The sequence below is a fragment of the Bidens hawaiensis genome, unplaced genomic scaffold (assembly GCF_021521415.1).
Source record: "Bidens hawaiensis isolate Kalapana, Puna unplaced genomic scaffold, B.hawaiensis_p1.1 tig00036464_1, whole genome shotgun sequence".
Lineage (NCBI taxonomy): Eukaryota > Viridiplantae > Streptophyta > Magnoliopsida > Asterales > Asteraceae > Bidens > Bidens hawaiensis.
In genome coordinates, this window is record NW_027496379.1 from 62975 (window position 1) to 74209 (window position 11235).

At 34.7% G+C, this 11235-nt stretch overlaps 1 protein-coding gene and 1 pseudogene across 1 annotated transcript; one reads left to right on the forward strand and one right to left on the reverse strand.

Moving 5' to 3' along the window:
- The first annotated feature begins 1841 nt into the window (after positions 1-1841).
- On the forward strand, positions 1842-2948 carry LOC143588564 (protein FAR1-RELATED SEQUENCE 11-like). Its single transcript, XM_077069535.1, has 3 exons — positions 1842-1915; positions 2022-2244; positions 2475-2948. The coding sequence occupies exons 1-3, from the start codon at positions 1842-1844 to the stop codon at positions 2946-2948; spliced, it is 771 nt and encodes a 256-aa protein (XP_076925650.1).
- A 2142-nt stretch (positions 2949-5090) lies between these two features.
- LOC143588570 (receptor-like protein EIX2) lies at positions 5091-9167 on the reverse strand (annotated as a pseudogene).
- Between the last annotated feature and the right edge of the window lie 2068 nt (positions 9168-11235).

An 11235-nucleotide genomic window follows, 5' to 3' on the forward strand; every position in this document is an offset into this window, starting at 1 on the left:
AACCTGGTAACCACTTTCGTGTTTAAGTATTTTATTAAATTATTTTGATGAGTTATTTGAATCTAAAACAAACAGTTTAGAAAATAACGAACGCGAGCATGTTTTTATCTCAAGTGTCTAACCCGAAATGGACCAAAATCTGTGTTTTTATAAGAAGCGAACCATTACATCGTTTTGATGAAAGGCCCAACGATCCATAAATCAGTGTGTCTATTTCGCACTAACCCTTGAACCCCAACTATGGTGGCGCAAACAACCACAAAGTCATATTAGCCTCGAACAAGCGTGCTCTCTGCACCTTCTAACCTGTAAAAAATGTTATTCATATTTCCTTTTGGTCATAAGTAACCTATAATCATCTAAAATAAATTGATGACACTAAAACTAATAGGGATTTTCTAACATGTTCCCTAAAGGCACATGTAAAAAACATTAATTAGCTGAATAGTCTTGTTGAAATTATAATTTTCTATTAACTGAATTCATCTCTTCATAACTATCATATAACGTTAAAAGTGACGGACGGTTAATCAGGCATCATGTAGTGGCGTTGATAGCCGAAAGACAAGGGTACATGCACCGATCAGCCGGTGTCCCGATGATTGAGTGCTATGTGCCTTATGTCCAAGGCTTGATGCAAAACTACTATCGAGCCGGGGGTCTCACCGAAAGCAGCCTCTCTATCCTTATAGGGTAGAGGTAAGGCTGTCTACATCTTACCCTCCTCAGACCCTACCATAGCTTTGCTATTGGTGGGATATACTGAGTACGATGATGATGATGATGATTTAACATTATATTTTTCCCTTCTAAATCTTTCCTCCATAGATGACTATTAGATAAATTTTTTCCCTCTAAAATTACTATTTCATATATTCTAATTTCCCACCATTTTATTTATAAGTATTCACTATCAAACAACACATTTTATTACCTTTCTATCTATTTTTTAAGATCAAATAATATAAAGCACTATTATTCTGCAAATGAATGGACGTGTTCTTTTGGATTTGAATGAGCTTCTTATTGAAGAAGATGTCATTGAAGAACTAAATGAAAACAAGAAAAAAAAAATTGTGACGAACCATTCATTGGTCAATGTTTTCTAAGTGAAGAAGAGGCTCTTGTTTTTTATCAAAATTATGCAAAAACGAATGGGTTTTCCGTTCGAAAAGGGAGGTTTGTGAACAAGCAAGAAAGGAGATAGGAAAAGATGGGATTTTTTGTCATCGTGAAGGAAAACTGGAGCCTAAAAAGACTACACAAAAAAGTCAAGAAACAGAGGCTATGCAAGATGTGAATGCAAGGCCCACATGCGCATAACATTAAGAAGAATTAACGAAATTTTTCCGGAAGAATGGCAAGTCACTAAGTTTATTGAGGAGCATAATCATGTTTTGTTGTCTACTCAACAGGTTCGTTTTTTTACCATCTTACCGTACAAATACTTTAGAAGATGAGTAACGTATACTTTTATTAAAAGAAGGGGGCTTTTCCGTTAAACAAATTATGCAGGTGATGGAACTTGAAAAGAATGTGAGACCAGAGAACTTTCTTTTCTTAAAAAGGATGTTTATAACTATTTTACCAAAAATCAAATATTATATTCAAAGAATGATATAAGAGAGCTTTTTGAGTAGTGTAAAAATGCTAAAAATGAACATTTTAATTTTCAATATGGATTTACACTAGATGATGAAAATAGGCTAGAGCATATTTTTGGTGTCATGCTCATTATTTTAAACTTTACCAAACATATGGAGATGTTGTGGAATTTGATACTACATACAAGGTGAATTCATATGACATGCTATTTGGCATATTTATGGGTATTGACAATCATGGAAGAACCATATTATTTGGGTGTGCACTTCTCTGTAACGAAAAACGAAAGACATTCGAATGGCTCTTTAAGGTAACTATATTTATGTTTGATTTTTGAAACTTTTTAGTATTAGTATATGACTTAAAATTTCTTAAATTTACTTTACTTTAAGAATTTTACTCTATTGATGAAAAAGGATGAAACAAGCAATTGAAACAGAGATGCCTTATACTAAACATGCATTTTGCATATGGCTTATCGCCGGTAAGTTTAGTAGTTGGTTTACTTCGGTATTAAAAAGTGAGTATTCAAGTTGGTGCAGTGAGTTGTACAACTTATATAAGTTAGAGTCGGTTGAAGAAGTTGAGCAACAATGGCCATTAGTAATTGCAAAATTCAATCTCAAAGAGAATAAGCATGTGACATCGTTGTATCAAATTAAAACATTTTGGTTTCCAAGTTATCTTCATGGCTTTTCTTTGGTGGCATGACAACTACCACCGTATAAATTCGTTTATAAAAATGTTTATATCTTTCCGTATATGTTTAAGAGAGTTTATTAGACAAGTGAGTATAAGTATTTAGTTTGTTTCATTTTTTTTAGTTCAAACATTTTTTTACTAATTTTTTTACTCATAATTTTTTATAGGTTGATTTTGCCATTGAAGATGTTGGGCAGAAACAAATGCATGATAGTGTGTTAGCAAAATATCAAAAGTTACATTTGAAATCATTATCACCGTTGGAAAAGCAAGGTTACCAAGTGTTGACTCCTTATGCATTCAAAAAGTTTCAATATCAGCTTTCTCTAGCGATTCAATATTCGGCTTGTAAAGAAAATGACACAAGTTTTATTGTCAAGCACTACAAAGCGTCTCGATGGCATAAGGTGGTTTGGGATGGTAAGGTGGTTTGGGATGGTAAGATGGCTGAATGCACTTGCAAAAACTTTGAATTTGTTGGGATACTTGTTCGTCATCTTTTGAGTATTCTTCTCTATACGAGCTGCTTTGAAATTCCTTTTAGTTATTGGCTATCACGATGGAGACGAGAAGAGGCTCAATTCAATAACGTCTCTCAATTACGCCAAGAAGGAACTTGGATATTACATCATCTTTTGTAGAAAACAATGATCCTATAACTAATGCAATTGAGTTGGTTCAATGCACTGTTATTTCAAAAACAAAGGTACGACCTAAAGCAAAAGCGAATGAAAAGTGGAAAGGAATTAGCGAAACAAGTAAAACATTGTTGACTTTGTAGATCTTATAGTCACAACTTCAGCACATGTCCATAGCGGCATGCTTCTGATGATGCTAATAATTCTCAACATCTGGCTAAAAAGAGAAAACCTAATATGCACAGTGAAGTAGATTGCAACCACATATTTAATTATAAATGTTGAAAATGCATCTTTTTTTTGTTATTATATAATAATGAAATTACTTATTCTTTTTCTTTTTAAACTTTTATATTTTAATATTAAAAAAGTCAATATTAGTTTGAGTTTAAAAAAGTCACTTTTATATTTGAATATCTTTTACATAAATGAATAGAAAAATGGTGGGAGATGAAATAGTAATTTAAGAGGGAAAACAATTATCTAGTAGTCATCAATGAAGGAAAGATTTAAAAGGGAAAACTATAATGTTAAATATGATAGTTATCAAGAGATTAATGCAATTAATAGAAAATTATAATTTTAACAAGAATATTCACTTAATTAATATTCCTTACATTTGCCTTTAGAGGGTCTTTAGAGCACATGTAGAAAATCCCAACCTAATATTCACATGTTCTACATGACCAATTATGGAAAGTGTGGAATGAATTGAAGTTTGCATATATAAGAGACCAAGGGTTCTAGAGGTGTGAAGAAGGCCGTGTAGAAGACACTATAAGAAATGTTATATTATACAACAAAGCATTAGTGATGACAAAAAGTCGTCAGCATAGGATTGGCTACAATGACGGCATGTCGTTAGCATAGGAAGGTGAAATTGTTTTTGTTTTTTGGCTTTTTGGGACGACATGTCGTTGCTACAGGGTATTTTTATTTATTTTACTTTTATTCCGGATTAGTCAATACCTTGAACAACGCCATATGTGCAAGCATGTCCGGAACATGTGTCTCCGACGTAGCTTAATTAAATAAATATCTTTTGTATTAATCTTGAACAACGCCATATGTGCAAGCATGTCCGGAACATGTGTCTCCGACGTAGCTTAATTAAATAAATATCTTTTGTATCATTAATAATGAAAAAAATGTTGTATGACTCAGCATGTACGTGGTGACAACATTGTGGTCTTAATAGAGTTAAACAAGCCCTAAACCTCAGATAAGGTTAATCAGCACGTTCATCCCCCACCACACTCTGTCTCTCTCTCTCTTTAAATAATTTTTGCCCGAACCCACAATGAAACATTTTCCCCAACCACTTATTTCCACTGCGCGCCATGAGCCACCTTGAGCCACCTCCACCAATTGTGAGCCATGTCTGTTAGGTATCAAATAAGTGAAAGGGGTTAACTGTAAATGTTGATTATGGGTTGTAGTGAATAGTCTAATTGTGCAAATATACGGATCGGATGAATGAAAACATAGCTATTGATTTGAAGGTTTAACTCCTCCTGTTTCTTCTTCTACAAATTCTTTAGCTCGATTATCGTTTGTGTCGAAACAATCTCAACCGCAGTGAGCCATATTAGTTAAAAAGTAAATACTCCATCTTTTATTAACAAGCTTACCCCATATTATTGATATTGAAGCGACCCTATATTGATGACATCGGGTCAGTATAGATGTAGTCTATACTGACGATATTACCCTACTTTAGTGATGACATGTCATTAATATTTGAGATAAGCACAATATTAAGTAAATTAGACAATAATCAGGTAACTGATGATTTTCTTTTAAAAGGAAAAATCACTGAAATCTTCTAAACATTGACCCGTGTACTATTTTCTTAATTGGGTGATCTGTCCTCATCATTCTCCCTTACTTGAAAAGAACTATCCGTTGAGTCTTAAGATTCTTTTATTGATGTTTTGTGCAGCTTCACTATTCTCGTAAATCTCTCCACCGCCACTTCTAGTCTCACATTCAAGGTTTTTCTTTCATGTATTCACATTCACAATTATAAAAAAATCTGACTGCTAAATTCTTAAGTTTGGATATTCAGTAGAAAAAATATCGACACTTTGAACAAATAAAATAAATAGTTCTAATACACAGAAATGTTACAGATATCTGGAAAAACCCTGGCTCAACCCACAACAAAATGTTCCAAAGACACTCGAACTCCCGACCTCCCATAAGAAAAGTCATGGGGTTATTATTGGACCAATTAAGTTTGAAATTTCAGATTTATTTATATTCCTTACGTTTCTAAATGTAAATATATATTACATAATTTTACCAGCATTAACACATCTTCTAAACTGTTCATATTTTTAAAGCCATTACCAATGTTCCCTCAGGCTTATCAGTGAATATCAACAAATACTTAGTTTTAAGCTGATATATACCCACTTCTTGCTGATCAATAATCAGATTTATAAATTTTATGAGTCCAGCTGCTAGCTTCTGAAGAGGACTCCTGATGAAAGCCTACAAGTAATTGCAATGAGAAACATAAAGCCAGGCTGCATTCATTCTTGTCAACAGGAGAATCAATCAATAGGAAAACCATGTCTTTAGTTTTGACTACTAACCTTTGGGCTGATCACCGTATATTGTATTGCGATAAATCAAATTGTTGAACTTGATCAATTGAGCTAAAAACTTCATGACTTGGCTCATGCCTTTTAAAGCCTACATGTTACGTACAATCCGCCAGATCAAACTATGAACTCCTATACTTTCCCATAAAGTTTTCTATATTGCAATCCAATACATATGCATGTGGGTTTTTAGGTTGATGTTTTGTCTTTGTTTAGTTTAGATACAAAACAAAGATATTAAATACATCCTTACTGAACTGTTTAGAAATAGATGGCATGAACCTAATTATTTTTCTATAGTTTGAATATTAATTTTGACAGTATAACGTATTTTATAAGCAAAATAAAACAGAAAACTAAATATAGGTGAAGACTTACATGGGAATATGATAAAAATGAAATTTTGAAGCTTGATCCAGATTCCTTTAAGAAAATGATAATAAGTCTTTCTCCATCGTTTGTTAACAATCAATGGGCCAACCACGATCCAAAAACCAATAACCAATCCAATAAGCGTAAATATCACTAGGATCCAATCAATGCCATTAGATTCATCATCTTCCTCGTTAGTTCGACCGGGATCGTTGGCATTTGGTAAACACGCTGGTAGAGGACTCCCACATAGTTTATTTCCAACAAAACTTGACTCGTTGAAGGTTTGAAGTTGAGGGCCTGTTGGGATTCTTCCTACAAGATTGTTGTAAGATACGTTCAAAAAGCTTAAAGAGGTTAACGCTGATAAGCTTGAGGGAAATTTTCCATCAAGATGGTTTAGTGACAGATCTAAAGATTCAAGCTTTCCATTTTTGACGAACGAGTTGGGAATTTGTCCTGTTAAATAATTTTGTGACAGATTCAGGTACCGTAAGCCCAAAAGTGAAACAAGTTCATCAGGAATTGACCCTGAAAACTTGTTATTGGAAAGGTCTATTGTAGTCACCAGGAAAAGAATGTTTTTATATGTAGAAACTCGACCCTTTGTCACCAATGATGCACTGCCTAGAACTTGATTCTGGAAAAGAGTGTCATAAAGAAGAAATTGACTTAATGTTTCACTTCCAGAAATGGCAGTGAAGTTTGTAAAGCATGTTGGTAGGCTCCCAGAAAGAATATTATGAGCAAAATCCATGATCTGTATGGAACTGAGGTGACATATTTCTTCTGGGATATTACCTTCTAGTTTGTTAGAACGAAGACTTAGAAGTTTCAGACTTGTATTGTCTCTTCCTATTGATGCCGGTATTCTTCCCACCAACTCATTTTCTGCTAGCTCAATGATTATCAAGCTCTTGGAGTTCAATAACGACACGGGTAAGTTCCCGGATAGTTTGTTATTACGCAAATCCAACGATAATAGGGAAGACAAATTTCCTAGAGAGGATGGTATCGTACCCAAAAACTGGTTTTTCTCGAAGTTTAAAATGGCCAAGAATTCCAAGTGCATCCAACAATCTGAGATAACACCTGACATGCTATTGTTTGCGAGATTAAGAACTCTTAACTGACGCGGCTCTTGTATGCCAAAACACAAGAACTGTTCTATAGATCCTGAGAGATCATTGGACGAAAGATCTAGGAAATCTAAGTCAGGTCTATTGAAATGACCAGGTAACACACCATGAAAACGGTTGAAACTTAAATCTAGTACTGCACCCGGTGCAAGAAAACTAACATTTCCCAACTTCCCTTGAATGTTGTTGTGGGACATGTTCAATAATGTTACACTAGAGAATGTAGTCCAAATCCAATTAGGGATGGTGTCTGATATGTTTGTGTTGGCCAAATCTATTTCTGCTAAGCTTGTTTGTGACTGAATCCATAAAGGAAATTGAGGGCCTAAACCGCATGAACCTATTCTTAACACTATGAGCTGGAAAGGGGGGACCCAGTTTTTATCATTTAACTTAAACACTAACTTGTTGTCCCCAATCCACAAAGTTGTTAAGGATGTTAAATTGGATAAATGTTTTTCAGTCACAATTCCTGTTAACGAATTATGATGAACAGTTAAAAAAACTAGTTCCTCGAGTCGCCCAATGCTTTCAGGAAGACTTCCATTCAAATTGTTATACGATAGATCCAAGAAATTCAATGATGACAAACCACCAATGGTATTTGGGATAGAACCTGTCAGTTGATTTATATTCATTTGGAATGTTTTCAAGAGAGACAGATTTCCTACAGAATCAGGAATGGTCCCTGTTATTTTATTATAAGCAAGATCAATGCTTCCAAGATTCTTCAATCTACCTAGTTTTTCAGGAAGTTGGCCAACCACATAATTTCCCCTTAAGGCTAATAATTCTAGTCTAGGTGACCCACATTCACAAAATCTTTCTAGAAGTTCCGACACATTTCCGTAGAAGTTGTTAGATTGCAGATCAAGGGTAACCAAATTGCAAAGATTACTTAAAGATTTTGGTATCTCCTCAACAATTTGGTTATTCGACATGTCGAGATGCACAATCAGAGACAAGTTTTGTAAGTTGCCAAGAATTGGAGCAGATATATTGCAGTTACTAACATCTAGAAAACGAATATTCCTTAAGCTAGACAATTCATTCAGTAACGAAGAAGAATTCAGAAAAGCGTTGCCTGAAACACTAAGAGTCCTTAAAGAAGGCATGCTATGGAAACCATTGTCAGTTCCGGGACTTAGACCACCAATGAAGCAACCAGTAAGATCTAATGAAACTAAGTTATGTAGACTGTAAATCCAGCTAGGCAACAAACTATCAGGGAATAAGTTGAAGGAAAGATCCAGTACATTAAGGAATGTAAAACTAACTGAACTTGGATTACCAGGAAGTCTAATCAACCCGCATGAAGAAAAGTGTATTTCTAGCAAAGAAGGGAGTTTGCTTATAACCTGAAACCAGTCTGAAGCTCCTGATAGGTCGATGCCACTCATATTCAGGTGTTGCAACTCTTTAAGATCATTTAGCCATTTCAAACTTTTTGAATGCATACCACTAGATATGAGATCGCCATGAAGATCAAGAACACGTAGTGTTGATAGATTTCCAAGTTGATATGGGATTTCCCCACTGAATTGTGATTTTGAGATGTTAAGATATCTTAGGTTCTGGAAAGAACCAAGGAAGGCTGGAATCTGGATCGATCCAAAATCGTTGCAGCTTATGTCGAAATGCGTGAGTTGTGATAACTTGGTCACCGAAGGACTTATGGTTCCTCCTAACATTTGTTTGGATGCTTCTTCTAATTCTTCAACGGTGTCATAAGAACCATGACAATGACCGTGAATGCTATCGTCGGGTCCTCGAAGACGAATGTCTTGGACATGACCAGTCAAATTGTTGCAGACCACACCGGACCAACTGCAACAGTCTTTGCCTACCCAAGAAGATAGACGGTTTGCTTGATCGATGAGATTGTTCTTGAGCTGAATAAGCACCAGTCGCTCACTTGGTATGCATAGTATAGGAGGATCTGAGTTTTGATTACATGAACACAGGCTGCAGAGTGATGAAACAAAGAGAAACCAAAGGCATGATGAAGAAGATAAGGTAACAAGTGTATGAACCTTCATTTGTGGTTACGATGAATGCAAAAAGGTTTAAGTTTGGTTTGCTATTCTATAAGGATACCATTTAAGTTTGGTTTGCTATTTTATAAGGATACCATTTAATGATTACACGAATTGTCAAACCTCCGTACAACATAGAAAGCTTCTTTGGTGTGAAATGAAAACAAGTAAAATTACGGTTATGAGAGGTTCGGTTAATATTTCTAAACTTCGAAAAAAATCTATAACTAAAAACTTTCATATTGCTAAAATAAAAATTAATTCGATTAAAATTCATATTGGACCACTCGAGATATTTTGTTGTGTGCATAGTAATAGCACCAATTATTTTGGCTAGTACGTACACTTTTTGGGAGTGCCCAGCCACTAGGACCAGCCACCGACCGGCTTTTATGATTAAAATCGATCGTCATGTTATGTCATAATAGTTTTTCAAATATTATCACGTTTTTTTAGATTGGTTATTCTTTTATACATTTAACTTCTTAGTGTTTATAAAATATATTGTAACTAAAAATCCAGTAAAAAGTAATTAATGGAATTAAGTTACCAATTATGCTTTGTTATATCCTATAGAGGTGAATATGTTGTTTCATTTCTGGGCCACCTTTTAAACTCGTTTGTTATGAAAATGGTTCATATAGAAAACCAAAACATTAATTGAACAACATAAGTAAAGAGCGTAGTGTTATAAGAAGATACAAACACAATTATTTATAGTACTTTTAATGAACCCACCTAACATTCACTCAGTGGCCCCCACTATATTTGTTTCAGCCGAGAGAGAAAATTGTTTTATCTCTAACGTGGGGGAAAGGATCACCAATATTCGTTGCAAGTTGGAAAGGATCATCAATGTCATCTGGCGAATCTAGGTACTCCTCACTACTTGCATAGAAGAGCGTTTGATGATATGAACACTGAACATTTTTTTTCTCTTATAAACCTTTTAATCGTGAAATCTTAATTAAATAAAGTGTATGTATACAAGATTATTTTAGTTATTGTTTTAAGTTATTTAATTTGAGAAGGGTGGTCAAAGAGTTGGAATGAAGGTTATTAACCTAATAGGAAGATGCTCAGCTCCGCACAACATAGGGATTAGCACGCTTTCGGGAAGAACATAGAATAGTAGAGGATCCAGCATGCGGAACACGGCGATCATTAGAAATTCGCGAATTAGAGATGCTGTAATATACTCTTTCCCATAACTTCTCATACCAGACCAACCCACTAAAATGCAAATAGGGATCAGAAATGTGGTCAATATCACGAAGAATAAAGAGATACCGTCTATACCCAAATAAAAATGGATGTTTTCATAAGGAAGCCATCGAAGGCTTTCCACAAATTGAGATTTGGCCGTAGAAGGATCGAATTGTATCCGAAGAACAGGGGAATACAAAAAAGTAATAAGAGAGGCGGGATGAAAAGTGAGTCATGTTGATCTTAAGATGTTGTTTGTTTTTTAAAAAAAAAAAGCTCGTGCAGTCTCTTTTGTATGCACCATGCAAATTATGTGCAAACATTGTCATCTGCAGACTGTTTATTTTCTCGAATATGTTTCATTAAAAAACGTATGCGCAAGCTTTGCGCAAACACACCTATTTTTCGCACCTTTTTATCACGTTTTAAGTACTTAATCGTATAATAAATAATAGTTATGGCTTGTTTGTGCATGATTTTACAAAGTTTAATAATTGTGTAGGTTATGAATTTTACTAGAGAAAAAGGTTCGGGTTTTTGAAGACATTGGAGGCCTTTATGATCAAGTTTGAAGAATAAACTCAAGGCTCGACACAAGCCCACAAGATACAAGCCTTACTTTTTATTATATTAAGATAATTAAAAAAAAAAAAACCCTAGAGCAGCCCCCTAGAGCCGATCGCAATCTGCAGCAGCCAAGAAGGAAGAAAAAAAGTTTTGTGGAGGTGTGTGGCGGCCAGGAGAAGAAGAATAACATCAAGGGAGACTTGGGACAGTAGATAGCATCATTCCTCATCGTTTATTTCAGCCATAACTGATAGTATAACTCTAATAAACTTTGCTTTCTTGTTCAAGGTTCATAACTTGTTGATTTGATCTTTAAACATGAATTGTTTTGCATTTGAATTGAAGATTGAGTTGTGCTTGA